This window comes from Hyperolius riggenbachi, chromosome 4 (assembly GCF_040937935.1).
Source record: "Hyperolius riggenbachi isolate aHypRig1 chromosome 4, aHypRig1.pri, whole genome shotgun sequence".
NCBI lineage: Eukaryota > Metazoa > Chordata > Amphibia > Anura > Hyperoliidae > Hyperolius > Hyperolius riggenbachi.
The window spans coordinates 248,257,767-248,275,545 of record NC_090649.1 but is presented as its reverse complement, the minus strand read 5'-3'; the positions used below and the strand labels follow the sequence as shown (position 1 = coordinate 248,275,545).

General features: G+C 44.0%; 1 protein-coding gene across 2 annotated transcripts in view; it reads right to left on the bottom strand.

The window, feature by feature from the left end:
* The window catches only part of LOC137570684 (cytochrome P450 3A9-like), a 68,977-nt gene extending 52,056 nt beyond the window's left edge, over nucleotides 1-16,921 (bottom strand). Inside the window, exons 1-5 of one of the 2 annotated variants that reach the window (XM_068279384.1) lie at nucleotides 16,808-16,921; nucleotides 11,420-11,513; nucleotides 10,240-10,292; nucleotides 3,765-3,864; nucleotides 573-686 (exon numbers count right to left, since the gene is read on the bottom strand). In XM_068279384.1, coding sequence (XP_068135485.1) covers nucleotides 573-686; nucleotides 3,765-3,864; nucleotides 10,240-10,292; nucleotides 11,420-11,513; nucleotides 16,808-16,878 — 432 coding nt within the window. In that variant the 5' untranslated portion in view covers nucleotides 16,879-16,921. Of the gene's footprint in view, nucleotides 1-572; nucleotides 687-3,764; nucleotides 3,865-10,239; nucleotides 10,293-11,419; nucleotides 11,514-16,807 lie in introns of those variants that run through there. The other variant, XM_068279386.1, reaches the window with a different exon arrangement.
* Nucleotides 16,922-17,779: the final 858 nt, after the last annotated feature.

Below are 17,779 nucleotides of genomic sequence, written 5' to 3'. Positions count from 1 at the left end.
AGCATTTTATTTTTAGTAGGAGGGCTTTTTGGTCTCTTTTAGTCCACTATACTTTCCTAGTAGTTTTTTTAGCTCATTTCAAGCTGCTTGGGTAATCTGTTTTCTCTATGTTTTTGCAATGGTTTCCTTCATGGACTCTCACACATCCCAATAACATTCAGATAGATTAAATGGTTCCCCAAAACAAAATTGGCCTTAGCCTACAATAGTAGCAAAAGACCATGACTGACTATGGTAGGGATTAGATTGTTAACTCATCTCAGGGACAGTCAGTGACATAACCATATATACTATGTAGACACTCTGTGAAAGATGTCAGTGCTATATAAATACAGTACAATAGAATAATAATACATGTTCTACTAAATGTGCAATGAAGTGAGGTTGTGTACATATCAAATATCCAGAAATGGGGCACTTCTTCTCCTGCAGGTTGGACATGAACATTGTTTCTCTAGTTTGGACATTTCCTTCACTGCTACTGGGATTATTTTGCCTAATATGAAGTACAAGATTTCTGCCATACTTTAAACCTAGAATACTGAATGACCAACATTAAAAAGTATTACTACCTCCTTTAGTTTTCCACTGGTGAATGTGGGAGACAGCACCGTGCGGATCCTTTTCCAATCATCATCTTCAGCTAATGTCAGCGCAGCTTTCAAGGGACCACTGAGGCCTAGATTCTGTGCAAAGGAGGAAGCGTGTAGAGGCATTATTAGGGTCTAGGACTGAGAACCTGGGTCTTGGAGTGTGCTTGATGAGTGTGCACCCATCTTCAGTCTACAATTAGTTAAATACTGTAAATAGTGAAATAAATGTTTATACTTTCATATTATAATGCAACGTTAAATATTTTGCAAGACATGACCAGTTTTTAGTTTGGTAGTTTGGGTCCACTTTAGGCTCCTTTCACATGTTGTGCGGTGCGATTTGCACGGGGCATAAAAGCTTACCGCAACGCATATTCTTGTGGAAAACAAAAAGGCACAGGGAGATCTGGTGTTTTATCCAAGGGACACCAGAATATATGTGTGAAGAAAGCGTTATACTCACAAAATTGGGTCGCTTAAATGGGAACTGAAGAGAGAGCTATATGGAGGCTGTCATGTTTATCTCCTTTTAAGCAATACCAGTTGCCTGGCAGCCCTGCTGATCCTCTGCCTCTAATACTATTAACCATAGCCCCTGAACAAGCATTCAGCAGATCAGGTGTTTCAGTGGTTCAGACTTTAAAGTCAAATCTGACAAGACTAGCTGCATGCTTGTTTCTGGTTTTATTCAGATACTACTGCAGAGAAATAGACCAGCAGGGCTGCCACTCAACTGGTATTGCTTAAAAGGAAATAAACATGACAGCCTCCATATAGCTCTCTCTTCAGTTCCCCTTTAAGAAGCAACCACTCAGCTGGCATGTAAGGAAGTACCGTCCTCACTCGGCCTTGCTTCAAGCTATGGGGTAGTTCGCAGCTCCAGAAAAAGGGGTACACATCTGGAGGTCTTCAAAGCGTGTCCGCCGATAGGAAGGGGTGGAGATCACTGAAAAGGGGTAGGAGGCACCCGTAGACATACACCTGTGTTTCTTATGGTATAGAACAGTATTCAGTAACAAAGTAAGATACTAAAAAGTTCCTACCTTAAAGGAGTCAAGCTGACACGTATGGTAGTGATAAAAACTTCTAAAATTTTTATTTTAGGCAAAACTGACAATGCGTTTCATGGCCACAGATGCTTCCTCAGGTCTACAAATGTGCCTGGGTGGTCATGTCAATATCTGAGCGCCAGAACGAACTGCCTGTAGAGCGGCGGTAGTTAAATAGTTTATCGGCGCTCGGTGTCCAAGCACGGTGACGTCACTGCGTCCGGCAGACAGGAGCATGTTGCGCAAATTTTCCGTGGTGTTTAGGGGGGACGGCATGCAGTGTGATGTCACACTGCAGCGCATCACATCCTTTCCATCAACTTTGTTCTCTGCAGCAGACTGCGCCAACAGGGAAATCTATACGTCATGTCAATGTCCCCGATCTGTGCATATGTGCCGCACCACTACCGCGACAATTTATAAAGATTCGCCAACATGCTCGCCAACATGCTGCATCTTCTACGTCGGCCAGGACATTTCCATCGCAATGCATTGCGTTGCACCAACTGAAAAAAGTTCCATTGACTTTCATGGCCCCTGCGATGAGCTGTTGTGGGGGAGAGTACTGTGACATGACGCAGTAAGTATGAAAGGGCCCTTAAAGAGGACCTCCATCCTAAAAGAAAAAATCCTTCAGCGCTGCGGTGATGAAAAAGATATATTTACCTCTGGAGTCTCGTCCCACGAAGTTGCCCCAAGATCCCGCATCACTCCACTTCCGCCACTTGGCCCTGCCTCCTCTCTCTCCTCCGAGAAAAAATGCCAAGCTATTTACTGCAGCTATTTATGCCAAGCTATTTACTCCTCTCTCCTCCGAGAAAAAACGTCCAGCTATTTACTGCACTAAATAGCTTGCCATTTTTTCTCGGAGGAGAGAGGGGAGGCAGGGCCAAGCGGCGGAGGTGTAGTGGTGCAGGGACTTCAGGACGGCTTCGTGGGAAGAGACTCCAGAGGTAAATATATCTTTTCATTACTGCAGCGCTGCAGGATTTCTTTTAGTATGGAGGTCCTCTTTACGGTTCGTGATGGGCAAGGGTGAGAGCTGAGTCAGATATAGCGCAGGAGCTATCTATATATAGGGGCAGAAGAGGTGACATGGAGGCGGAGAAAATTAGGCACTACTTATCCTGTTTCCAGTTCAATGACACAGTTATCATTGGCAAAAAGACAGATACTACCGTACTCCTGTTTAATACACCTATGTGGATAAGTTGTCTTTACACAGGCCTGACTAAGGTGCCAGTAACAGCCGCCTGTACCAAGAGCAAGGTGTTTATATAGTGGCCGCTGATCCCCAGCCTGCGAGTGACCCGGCTGGCACATCAACTCCCCCCCCCCCCCAATTGTATTGTCTGTGCCGCTCAACCACACGCCATGTGACATCACACATCGTTCCGTATAACAACCTAAAGCGTCATCAGCTACATAGCTGACACGCGTCTGTCCGGCCAGCGATGTTTCCCTAGAGAATCGGATCCAGATCCCTGACAGGCAACATAAAATCAAGAGGTGTGTATGCACCTTTTAAATACAAGCCAGAGGGGCGTAAAGCCTCCAGAGGCTTCCCATGCTGTACTCTGGTCCTCTGTCCCTGCCTTGGCCGCGATCTTCTTCTGATCCTCTATAATAATAGGCAACTGTGCGTAGCAGAGACAGTTGTCTCAGTTTAGCTGGGTCCGTGCTTTTTGCTACTGCGCATGTGCACAGCACAGACCCAGCCTCACACAGGGAGGACGAGAGGGACGCAGCCAGGTGCGGGTGCGGCGGTTGCGGGCTTGCGGCGGGTACGCACGCGCGATGGGCAGGAGTGCGCATGCATGCGGTAGGCGCGGAGACAGACCTAGCCCGTTTTTAAACGGGCTAAGGTCACTAGTCCTATATAATAATAGGCAACTGTCCCTGCGTGCAGCACATGTGCGCAGCCTCCCACAGGCAGGATGACAGGGAAGGAGCCAGGCGGGCGTGTGCGCACGTGTGAGGCGGGTGCGCGCGTGCGCAATGAGCAGGTGCGCACAGGTAGACAGACCTAGCCCGTTTTTAAACGGGCTGAGGTCATTAGTTAATAATACTAGGATAACAGTTATATCTCAAGTGAAACAAATGCTTGGCCATGAAAACTCACCCTTCTGTTGGTGAAATTGGTGTAAAACTCTTTCACAAGAATTGTTTTAACTATAGCTGGTTCCATAATTGCAAGCACTGGCTGTCTGCCATCATAGAGCCTACAAGAGAACATATAAAGTGTCTGTTTTATTTCAGGATTGATTTAGTAAAATAGATATATATTGGAGAGAAGTGAAGTAAAACTGTGTTCACTCTGCTCACAAATTAGAGATGGTCAATGAGTTGTCATAATAATTCCAGCTGCATGTAAATATAATTCAAATTATATGCAGCCTGGAAATGGGCCAATCAGAAAGTATCCACAGGAAGTCTTTTAGATTGGCTCAATTCCAAGCCCTTAACAGGAACCTGAAGCGAAAAGTATATGGAGGCTGCTATATTTATTTCCTTTTGAACAATACTACGTGCCTGGCAGTCCTTCTGGTCTTTTTGGCTGCCCCTGTCTGAATCACACCAGAAACAAGAATGAAGCTAATCTTGAAGTTGGGTTCACATATGACATAGCATGAAAAAGTATCGTTTTGGATGGTGCATTTGCGATTTGCTATTGCGTTTTTACAGTGTTTTTGGTGCGTTTTGCATTTGCGTTTTTTTGCGCAGATACGGTTTTTCATGTGTTTTGCATGCATTCACTAATGGAAAACGCATATGCGTTTTGTATGCGTTTTTTAACACAAAAAAATAGAGAGCAAAATGCGACCAAGTAGGGCAAATGCCATGGACCTGTTAACTCTTATATGTACAAGAAAAGTGTCCATCTAGGCAATCATAATAGATAATCATCAAACGACCAAGTTATAATAATAGTAATATCTTTTATTGAGGACTTATCCCAGTAACTAATAAAAACAATTAAAACCATCCAGTGCACAGATTGGTCAGCATGAACTATTGAAATAATACAATAACATGATAATTATATCTGCAAATGCTGGCAAGAAATTGTTGTTCTGCAGGCAATGTATAAATGATTGTACCTTCCGTAATGCCTATAACAGTAATATTAGTAATGCCGCCATTGTATATTTGGTTTTACCCAGATCTGCAAAATCTATGGTCCCGCTGCCTCTCTGTGCCCCCTCACGCGTTCCGTGGCCCAGTCACTTCTCCAGAAGGTGAAGTTACCGGGATCCCGTCCTCTCTTAAGTCTAGTTACGCCCTCCTCTTCCTGTCACTTGACTTCCCCCAATCTAGCGTCTAAACTGTATGCGGTTTTTTCTTAATTTATGCAAATCCCTTGAAAGACAACGCATTTAAAAAACGCATGAAAACGCAATGCATATGCGTTACCATAGACTTTCATTATGTGCATTTTGGCAGCCAACCTGCATTATGCAACACTACCAGCGTCTGCAGAACGCTTACTGTAAATAGCAAGTGCAACGCTGGTACTGCTGTGTGCCATAGATTAACATTGCTGCATAAAATGCAGTGTTTCCCACTCCGCAAGTGTTTCTGCCATGTGTGCAACCAGCCTGACAGATTTAACAATAATTTAACAATAATGTCAGAAATGCCTGATCTTCTGCATGCTTGTTCAGGGTCTGTGGCTAAATGTATTAGATGCAGAGGATCATTAGGCTAGCCAGGCAACTGGTATTGCTTAAAACAAAATAAATATGGCAGCCTCCTTATACCTATCAATTCAGGTTCACTTTAAATTTGCATGTAGTCTATAAGTAACAGCATCTCACTAATCATTTCTCATTAACCAATGACAACTCATGAAAGATAATTTTCATCAATGCCTTTCACACATAACAGAATTTGTGTGTGTTCTGTTTTTGCAAATTCGAGTTCGCTGCACATCTAATGCAAGTCAATGGCGACGTATTTGACTTGAGTTGTTGTGCGATTTTCTGCAGAAAAAATGGCCTACATGAATGCTTTTTTTCAGAGCGGAAAGGCGCAGTCCTAAAAATAACATCATATAGCCTAATGTCTTGAAACTTATAGGCTATGTTCACAGTTGTGCATTGCATTGCATACAATATTCACAGTGTAATGGGTACGTTGCAATTTAGGCTACTTACACACCAGGACGTTGCGTTTAGGGGATGTTATAGGGCACATAACGTGCCCCTAACGCAACGCCTGGTGGTGTTGGAGTAGGACGCTACCAAGAGCCGCGTTACAAGCAGCTCTTGGTGCGCCTGCTCTGTCGGAGGCACTGCGGAGACCACGTGAGCGGAGCTCTCCGCATCACGTGGTCCCGCCAGCCAATCCGCGGCCGCTCCAGGATGTAAACACTGCAAGTGCAGTGAATAATAAGTAGCTATGTGCCTGGCTTCGTAGCAGCCTCTCCCCGCCTCCTCTCCGCCCATAAAATGAACAATAAAACCCTATTGAGCACGTGCAAACAGTCTAATGCGGCTTAGCCGCGTGTAAAGTACTGCATGCAGTACGTTATGTAGACGTGCTGCGTTACAATGTAACGCAATGTGGGCACTGTGAACAGCCCATTGATTTTTTATTGTTGTGCGTTGGGGTGCTTTACAGGCTGCTCTAACGTGCGCCTGTAACGTCCCACTGTGAAAGCAGCCTTGAAGTGGAACTATAAGAAAAAAAAGGGCCCCTTTGGGGTAGTTACCTCAAAAGGGGGAAGCCTCAGGGTCCTAATGAGGCTTCCCCAGTCCCCTTGAGCCTTCGGGGATCCAGTGCTGGCTCTGCTGAAAATCCCCTGACGAGCGTTGACAAGCTGTGTGCATGCGCAGTAGTGCACTGCAATATTTACAATCTGCACTCCTGCGCAAGTGCAGTATCAGCTTTCTGATTGGCTCAGGCGGAAATAGCCAAGCTCGATCGAGTCCACTCTATTGAGCAAGCGCGAGTTGCCTGTACCTGTGCAGTAGAGCGGACGCGATCAGGCTCGGCTTTTTCCACCTAAGCCCAATCGGTAAGCTGTAAATATTTCCACACATGGTGTTCGGGGGCTGCCAGCGCTGGATTAAGAGGATGGGGGAAACCTCTTTAGGATCCAGAGGCTTCCCCCTCCTGAGGTAAGTACCCCCGAGAGGCAGTTTTTTTTTATTACAGATTTCCTTTAACAACATACGCAGTGCATTACCGTAAACACGCATGTTAACAGTGTTAGTGAAGCATACTTTTCATTAACTGTATGATTCACTGTATGCAATTTAATGTGCAGATAATGTGCGGCACGGCTTTCCCATTCTGCTGCACTGTGTTCCTGCTGTTACATGTACAATGTAGCATCAGGCTCTGTTGGTGTAGCTACAGACTGCAAGAGGGAAGGTACACTTTCAATAATTGTCACCCATAGGGATCTGGATTTGACCCCTTAGGGGACAGTTTGAGGCCCAATGCTGTACATATTTGTTGCTAGCCTCCAGTCTAGTGACACATTATGTTGCTATGGAGGAGGAAGAGCGACAATGTGCGGTGTAAGTCAGTGCAGAGAGGGAGGGACAGTCTGGATCTCTCATCAATGCATCCAGGAGGGTCGGGCCGCTATACACATGCTGGTTCCTACCCCACTCACTTCCTTCTATTACCACTGAATGGATGGGAGGCATGCATATTATAGCCGTGAACCTCCCTCAGTTTATCAAGTGGCATAGGGGCATGCCTCCATTTATGTGATGGGGTAGGGGGAATTTAAATGTGGGAGGGATATGGGTGTTCCTGCGATACTGCATGGTGATTTGTGGAGTAGGGAGGAGTCATTACAGCGCTGATTGGAGCTAAAGCATGTTGGAGGTGCTTCGACTCCATGGACCATCCAGCCAAATGATGGGGGTCACATGACTCCAGAATCCAGATATAAAGTTCTAGAGGTAAGTATATAGAGATTTGGGAGATGCAGTATTGAGGTGGGAAAAAATGAATGGGTCTGTAAAGCTATTCTCTTGTTTCAGGTATTATTTTAGGACTATAAATAATACCTGAAACAAGAGAATAGCTTTACAGACCAATTCAATTTCTTCCCACCTCAATACTGCATCTTGTTATTCAGTTAGACACTCTTCGGTGCATTTCTAAAGTGAATCTAAAGTGACTAAAAGCAATGATGTGAGGATAGCCCCATGTAAAAAGTTGACTGTGTTATAGGAGGGAGGGAGGAGGATGCCTCTGAGTGTGAATATAGTCAGCCTTCTACATGGGACCATCCTTTTATAGTCATTTTGGGTTCACTTCAATGAGCTTAACCAACCGCATTCACACTATGTGCATTTTTTGCGTTATTCCACAATACAGAAACACGATAGCAGTGATAGCACGTGTTGGACAATAGACTTGTTCAAGTCTAATACTGTACATTTCCAAGTTCACACTGAAAAAAGTGTCAGCTGTCTGAGGTTTTCCATTATAGTGCAGCCAGAAACACCCACAGTTTCAGATGTATGAATATCTACAATGCACAGAAAGTAGTGTATGTTAAAAATGCATGCATCCAGGGGCGGACTGACCATTAGGGCACTCGGGCACGGACAGAGGGCCTGTGGTCATGGGGGGGCCCGCCACCCGCCAGAGAACCCTGAGCAGGAGGGGAGACAGCCAGTGAAGGAGGGCGATGGGCATAGCAGCGGAGAAGGGGGGAAGTTTCCCCCCCCCTTCTCTCACCTTGGGGCCCCCCTTCCTGGCTCTCCCCTCCGTAATCTGCAAAGTGTCGCACAGCTGGAAGCGGCTGACAGCGGGCGGAGACTTACCGCTGTTCAGCCACCGGAGGGAGCGCTGATCTGTGTGCCGCTAGTGTGGGCTTGAGAAGTCCAGACTAGCGGCACACAGATCAGCGCTTCTTCCGGTGGCTGTACAGCGGTAAGTCTCCGCCCGCTGTCAGCCGCTTCCAGCTGTGCGACACTTTGCAGATTACGGAGGGGAGAGCCAGGAAGGGGGGCCCCAAGGTGAGAGAAGGGGGGGGGAAACTTCCCCCCTTCTCCCCTGCTATGCCCATCGCCCTCCTTCACTGGCTGTCTCCCCTCCTGGAGACATCTACAAGCCTGGCTGCATATACTGGGGGCACTTACAGACCTGGCTATACTGGGGAGACCTATACACCTGGCTGCATATACTGGGGAGACCTATACACCTGGCTGCATATACTGGGGGCACCTATACACCTGGCTGCATATACTGGGGGGACCTATACACCTGGCTATACTGGGGAGACCTATACATCTGGCTGCATGTACTGGGGGCACCTATACACCTGGCTGCAAATACTGGGGGCACCTGTACACCTGGCTGCATATACTGGGGAGACCTATACACCTGGCTGCATATACTGGGGGCACTTATACACCTGACTACATATACTGGGGGCACTTATAGACCTAGCTACATATACTGGGGGCACCTATAGACCTGGCTGTATATACTGGGGCACCTATAGACCTGGCTGTATATACTGGGGACACCTATAGACCTGGCTATACTGGAGACACCTATACACCTGGCTACATATACTGGGGACACCTAAAGACCTGGCTATCTATACAGGAGACACCTATAGACCTGGCTATCTGTACTGGGGACACCTATAGGCCTGGCTACCTATTCTGGAGACACCTGTAGACCTGGCTACCTATACTGGGGACACCTATAGACCTGGCTATCTTAAATGGGGACATCTATAGACCTGGTTATCTATTCTGGGGACACCTGTGGATTAGGCTACTTATACTGGGGACACCTATAGACCTGGATACCTGCACTGGGAAAACCTATAGACCTGGATACTTCCACAGGGGATACCTTTTGACCTGGATACCTATACTGGGGGCACCTATTTTGGGGGAACTGCTGCCAGATTAACTATTTTTGGGGAACAGCTGCTGCCAGATTAAGTGTATTTTGAGAAACAGCTGCCAGATTATGTGTATTTTTGGGGAACCGCTGCCAGATTGTGTATAATGGGGGAACTGCTGCTTCCAGATTCTGTGTATTTTGGGGAAACCACTGCTGCTACATGTATTTTTGGTGATCCGGTGCCAGATTATGTGTATTTGGGGGAACCGCTGCTGCCAGATAACGTCTATTTTGGGGGAACGACTGCCATATTATCTGTATTTTGGAGGAACCTCTGCCAAATTGCATGGATTTTTGGTGAAATGCTGTCAGATTACATGTATTTTGGGGGGAAGCACTATGGCAGAGTTCAAACTTCCCCGGCAGACCTTTTACACCACTGCTAAGGTCATGTATATTTTGCCCCATCCATGGCCACGCCCACATTCTGTTGCGTGACCACACCCATTTTTTGGCGCAGGGATTTTTCTCAGTGTACAATATCACAATATAACATATTTACTGTTGTCAATAAATTATTATATCTTAGTCTGTAAAAATATAACGTGAAAGGTGGGAAACACTGGTATGGGGGCCCCATAATCTCCTATTGCCCGAGGGCCCCATGAGTTGTCAGTCCGCCCCTGCATGCATCTTCATAGTTGACAAATGTTAACATAGTCTAAACCAGCTTATGGAAACTGTCATCAGGAAGTCTTCCTCACCCCCACATCTTTCCATATTTCTTGTAGCATTCCACATCATATTGTGCTATGCCCTATACAAAAGAAAAAAAAAGTGTATGTATACTGTAAAACTATTGTAATACTTATATAACATGACATTGTATAATAACGTGCATTTCTATGCAACGATCACATTAAATATTACAAATGTCAAATTCTCTTTCTACTTTTTAAAGCAGAATTATAACCAAATGAGAAAGCATCCAAGCATCAGGTAAAGCCACAGAGTAAATGGTGTTTAATGTTTTACCCGTCTGTAGAATGCATTCCGACTGAGGTGGTAGTGCAGTGATGGGTGACTTGTATTGGAAGTACTTAGATGCCCTAACCACTGTTACATCCACATTGGGGTCAATTCATAAAAGGCTGTGTGTAAGAAAAATCTTGCCGGGAAAATACAGCATTCAGTATTTTAGACTTTTGTGTGGTAATTCATTAAAATTTTAAGAAGTGCAGTAAATTACCGAAGCCCTTTGACAAAAACCTTTGCGGTAAAACAGTGAGGGCATTGCAAGGCATCCCAACATCCCTTTAGATGTACATATTTTGTTATACTGCCTCTGCTTGCTCTGAATCTGTCTTTCTTAACATTCTATTTAATTGCCACAGCTTAGATTAACTTCTAAGAAACTTTACACATGTCCTGCTTGGTTGATTTTTCCCTCTAGCTTCTACAGGAACCCAAGAGGTTAAACCAGATACACAGCCTAATTCAGGAGATGTCTTTTTTTTCCGATCTCGCTCTGCTGCTGCCTGGGGGGTTTAAAAGCTTGTCCCGCCGGTGAAGGCTGCGGGTCCTATCAGATTCCATCATTCAGACTTGCAGGAGAAGGGGCTGTTTCTATTGGCTCCCTGATCCTGTCAGTCACAGCTGCCTCTGCTTCTGCCTGTGTGAGTCACGCTCCCAGTCTACTCTCCACATTCTTTTTTCCACTTCAAAGCAGATGGTAATGCTTCGTGCCATTACCGCTTGTTGTCTGCTTTATGAATTGACATTATTGTCACTAGGATAGTTTCAGTTGATTGGCTGTCCCTCCCCAGTAGTCTCCTGCAGCACAAGGGCAGGGCTAATTTTTCAGTAAACGGGTTGATGAGCAGATACAGCATACAAGTGCCATTTTACAGATCAGTAACATGAATATCTTTTATGTATCCTTACTTTCCGATATCCTAGAAATGTTCCGATAAATGGTAAAGGACGAGGTCCTGGAACTCCCAGCTTCTTAAACATGCCATATGGATATATTCCATACCTTATGGGGGAAACAACATTGAATATTAACATTTTTAATGAAATGCACTAATAGCCGGTCATAAAGTGGTAGAATAAATTGATAGGATTCAGCAACCTAGCCTCTTTACAAAAGCTAAAAATGAACATATTGCATTGACCACACTTGTCATGTCACACTGCAGACACCAATCATTTCACAGAGAATAAAAGATAGGAAGCCTTGCACAATGCTCATTAAATTTTGTCACTGTGGTGAGACCTCTTAACCCTTTCTAAGCAGTTGGCTGATAGTGTAATGGTTAAGGGTTCTGCCTCTGACACAGGAGACCTGGGTTCGAATCTCGGCTCTGCCTGTTCAGTAAGCCAGCACTAATTCAGTAGGAGACCTTTGGCAAGTCTCCCTTACACTGCTACTGCCAATAGAGCGCGCCCTAGTGGCTGCAGCTCTGGCGCTTTGAGTCCGAAAGGAGAAAAGCGCAATATAAATGTTATTTGTCTTGTCTTCTACATTTTATACACAAGAGAGATGTAGTTGTGAGTGTAGGTGTATTGACGACATGAATGTAAAAAAAAACATAAAGCTTAATGAAGTTTGTTAAAGAATGAATTAAATATATTCTATAGAATAAAGAAGTGTGCTAAATAATCTGGTTCTTTAACCCCATGCTAGGCCTTTACTAAAAAGGCATAAATCCACAATCACCAATTTAGTAAACAAATATGGCTACACACATCCAATCTAAAGGTAACCATACATCTAGCAAATTTGGCAGCCAATCAACCAGGAGATAGATCTCTCTTTGATCAAATCTGATTGTATGATTGTACAAAGATCTGTTGGCTGCCATAAACCACAGGCCGATTCACACTCAAATTCAGCATGAGGGGGGCAGCAGTTTAGGGGTTTCCATCGTGTTCACGATTATCGCACGCCATTACCGCTGTGCACCCTATCAAGCATGTTAGCCTGAGATTTTCGGGAATGTATAATCAATATATGCGACAAATCGGGCATGCTCTTGGCGGCACCAGTTTTTATCAGATTCGTATGGACACCTTAAAGTGAACCTCCAGACTAAAAATAGACTCAGCAGCACTGAAAAGGCCTGGTGTTTCTTTAACAGTTTCACAGCATCAGAACTTTGTTTCTCTTATACAATCCTCATTTTTAGCTGCACAGCAGAAAACTGCCCAGGCTTTTTTCCCCTAATGCTGTGCAAAGCATGATGGGATTTCTGATTTTGTTGTTCTCGTTCTGCTGTTTTGGTGCAATTTTTTTTTTTTTTTACATTTTGAATTTGACATTTGAAGCCTAGTGCATGCAGCTGGGAGGGGTTATCAGGACACAGGACAGCTGGAACTGTGTCTCCTGCTCCTTGTCTCCTCCTTTCAACCAAAAAGATGGCTGCCCCCATGACAAAGATGGCAGCCCCCATGAATCACAAACATTTGCCTGTTCTTTTAAAACAGGGTGGGTAAGAGATTATATTACCTATCTAATCTAATTAACATAACTAATGTAACTTAATGACAGTATGTTTGTTTAGGCTGAAGTTCCCCTTTAAGGCATGTTGGCACAGCCCACAATAGCAGCCCACTATGTATGTCTTGGCTGTTGCAGGTGATGGCTGCAGTGATCACAAGCTCAATGCTGCCTCTTCTGAATGGAAAAAGTTAGCGTAAGTGAAATGGGTACTTATATATTATAAATTCTACCAAAAATCTTGTCTTTCATTTGCAATATGTTCAGGGTCGGACTGGGACACTGGGGGCCCACCAAAGAAATTTCAACCTGGGGCCCACACATCCCATGATTGCGGTGAAAAAAGGGCGTGACCATGCATCGGAAGGTGGGCGTGGTCATGATGTATTATGGACAGGGCCAAATGTACATGATCTTAGCAGCATTGTAATTCAGAGACACTGCTGCCCAGCAAAACTTTGCATAGAGCCCCTCCTTCAATATAAAGTAATGTCCTACTTTGCAGAGGTTGCGACCACAGAGGTTGCAGAGGTTGGGGCCCTTGGGCCAAAGGGGCCCCGAAGGGCCCTCCCTCAACTACAGTATTACCTCTCTATTGGTCCTGTGCTCATAATAATCACTTCTATAGATACTTTGAACAGTGGTAATCATTAACAAGCTATTTCCCATCCCCTACTTGCACCTCTGACACTGTAGTTGCCATTGGCAGGTTTTGGTGCGTCGTATCAATTGTTATGTATAGAATGCTTGGGGGGCCCCATTGTAAAATTAGCATCGAGGCCTACAGATCCTTAGCTACGAAACTGCTCTCAGCATGAGTGATTACAGCACTGAGAAGAGAATTTTTGTGCTGCAGGCAGCAATTGGAGCTCTGTCAGACAAGGAGGGGGGGCCCACCAGAGACCTGGAGGTGGGGCCCACCGAGAGAAAAAAATTTGCTACTGTGGCCCAGTCCAACCCTGACTATGTTGGTGTGATGCAGGAATGTCGTTAGGGCTGAACATCCAGGGCTAGTGCTCCAGATTCCCGCCCACTGTGCCCCAACCTCAGGGCATGTAGTGCCCATCGTAGTGCCCTGAACCGAAGCGCTAGTGCTTGTTGCTATGTGGCCGCCACTCTCTGCTCCCCCTCCTTGCAGAGCAGCAGCCAGGGTAATCACAAGGCAGTCTTCTTCAAATAGAAACAAGCCTCTACACCTCCTGAATAATACCAGCTCACATACAGTATCTCACAAAAGTAAGTACACTTCTCACGATGATTGATATGATGTAAAGTAGTCAAAGTACAGCTTGTATAACGGTGTACATTTGCTGCCTCATCAAAATATCTCAACACACAGCCATTAATGCCTAAACTGCTGTATCGTTATGAATAGAGTGCTTGAGGGGGACCAATATAGAACTTACACTGGGGTCCATGGCTCCTCAGCTAGGTCACTGCTTCTAGTAACAATAATAGCAGATGTTTAGCATCTTAGATGTTACGAGTAGATCTTAGATGTTACTTGTAGCAGCACCTAAGTTTCTTAAAGAAACATCGTAGTGATCTATAGTACAATGTAGTAAATTATTCAGGATACCCACTTTTACATTAATTATCCTATGTTTAGCATCAGAAACACTTCCTATATCTATACAGCATATTGCTGTGTATTGGTATGTAACCCCGCCCTCCCAGTGATGCTTAGCCTAGGCTGTTTAGCTAGGCGGAATTCTCCCACCAGAGAATTCTGGGAAACCAGGTATTAATTCTACTGGCTTATAAACACAGCATAAACAAACATTCCCCAGCGATGCACCTGCCAGCAGTCAAGATGTTGCCAACTGTGATGAATTTCAAAACGTAAATTAAGGTGATGAAAGGGTGTTTTACAATGGGCAAACACTGACTAAACAATTAATAAATTAATATTGTAAAATCATAATTAATTGTAATAATTATGTTATTTTCAGCACAGCGCAGTATTAAAGTGAAGGTGAAAATCATAGTTATTTATTTCAGACATTTACAAAACTGTTCAGGCTCAGACTCATCATTCCACTGCTTTTCCAGGAACACTAGCTAATTCCAGGAATAAATAATAATAATAATAATAATTTGAATAAAGGAACATGACTGGTAAACAGGGTGATCTATTGAAAGAAACAACCTGGAGACTGCAGCTGGACACCTGTCACAGGCGTATTGAGGGAAAACCGCACCTATGTCAAGCATTAAAATTCACCCCCAGGGAGGGTAGCGCCTCTTCAAACATTTCAACATGTAATTGAATTTTTTGTATCCAAGTTGACGTGAAGCATGGCCTATAAGAATGGAGTATTGCCATAGTTCACTCTATACATACCCCCCAAACAGCAGCTTGTTACACCCAAAAGATGTAACCAGGTAGCATAATGTCCCCAGATAAAAAGTAGAATCTGTATGGAGAACAGATGCTACGGATTCTACGAAGAAGCACCCCCAGTAAGAGGCACCCATGGCACATGCCATACCTGTACTCCTGTAGATACACCTAGGGATGCTCGTTCGGATTCAGCGGAAATGCAATTTCCGCATTTCCGTTCGGAATGCGGAAGTCGGTAATACAAGTGCGGTAGGCGGATCTTCGCGGAAATTTCTGCAGAAATTTCTGCCGACTTTAACATCGATTTTCTCAATAACTATAACGTCTTTTTGAAAAAAATGTTTTCCTCTTGTACCCACTCTTCTGTTTAACAAACCCTGAAAATGTGGTGTTTCTAGCACCTACGGGGACATTGCTATTAACCGCTAATGTCGGCGGCTTTTGACTGCAATGTAAAATGCAGAAAATCTGCATTATACAATATGCTGTAATTTTATGGCAATCAGAAGACTCAGAATGAATAAACCAATCAAAGAATGGGGATTTAGGCAGAAATTTCTACATTCTCTGATTGGCTTATACATTCTGAGTCTTCTGTTTGGCTTAAAATTACCGTATGTTAAACAGAACAGTGGGAACAAGAGGAAAAACATTTTTTTTCAAAAAGCCTTGTAGTTTTTGAGAAAATTCCACATCGGAATACGGAAATGGGTAGCGGAAAGTGGAATCGGTAGCAGTAATCGGCAATGACGGAAAGCGGATTTTCCGCGGAAGCGGATATTGGCATTTCTGACCATCCCTGGTACACCTCTGACACCTGCTTCTGTTCTGTAATGGTGCAGGTGGGTCCTGGGGTGAAAGTGCCCAGAGCCTGGCAGCATCAGCACATGTCAGGAGATGCCACCACAAACAGCACATGCTTCAAACATTATTGGCTGAGCCTGAAGGGTTGAAATTGTATACTGGCATCTTCTGAAACAGAAAAAAAAATTACAGAACGTCCACTTTCTATGTGTTACATCTAAGCTTCATATGGTGAATATATTTCCTTTCATTTTATGAAGTAAGTTCAGAACTTGGCGCAATAAATAAACCAAAGCAAAAACTATTTTAAAATAAAAAAACACTTTCAATAGTCGTAGCCATGGAAACATGTTCTGTACACATAGCTTTGATTTTTTTCATCAATGTAACAACATCAAAAGCCAAATTCTGTCAGTGCTCTGCATGTGCCTAATAAGTATATACTGCAACTGTAATAATAGAAGGTGCCTTACATGCAAGCTTAACCAGGGCATGACTATATAAACAGTACAAAGGGCACACAGTCGAGAAAACACTGCTATAATAAAGATCAGGCACAAATATGTACAGGAAAATGTTCACCTCTGAGAGATATGCAAGAAATCTAATGAAATACTTCTCCAGCTACATCATACTTAAAGTTTCTGGCTCCCTAATTCAAGTACATGAATGTTAAACTCACAGTAAAAGCAGAGCCCAAAAGACAGCTAACAATATCCAGGTCTGTGCAGAGAAGTTTGGGATAAGATCCATAGTTTTTTATTCCAAGGCACATCTATGATGCGTTATGCAGATACTGGTGTCTTCCTATAATCCACTGTACTACATTTTGTGTCTCACATCATAAAACCTGATTGTACATTCTTCTGATATGGTGTCTCAGCAGTTTGTTTTTTCTCTGTCATAGTCATGTGATCACAAGGATTAGTCAATCTTGTGACTGATGACATAGCAACACCTTTGCACATAATATATGTTACAACATTACATGGGATGCATGTGACATTTGTTAACCACATATCATCATTACTTTATTGTATACCACCATATATATGAATAAATTACACCACTTCAGCATTGGAAATTTAAATGACCGTGGCACCTTCAATATTTTTGGTTACAGATTTGTGGTTAATTGATCTAGGAGAGCACACAGGCTGTGTGTGCTTGGCTGCAAAGTTATTGTGATCTGTGCTGTAAAAGACTGCTATTTTTGTTTATTTGTTCTAAGATAAGTATAAAACATTCAGTTTTTAGGTATTGCTAGTTGCCCATCCAGTGGCAATGTTTTGTTTACATTAATTTCCTTTATATATTCTACATACAGTAGTAGTAAATAGTTTGTACAGAACAAATAAAGCTTGGTGTTTGAACCACAAAGATTGTGTCTTGACTTTATCCATCTCTAGCTATCTCAGAAGGCAAAAGCACCTGATACCCATTCAGCAGGGCTGGGCCGAGGCAGAGGCGAGAGAGGCTCCAACCTCGGGGAACAGTGTAGGAGGGAGCACAACTCAATCAGCTATCATTCCTCCATTGTGTTTGATGCAGAGAGAAATAAGAAAAGGAGTTACATGGCAGTGACTGCAAGCCAGATAACTAGAGATTAAGGTGTTGGGGGTGGTGGGGGCTCTGTGAGGCGCCTCTTAGTCTA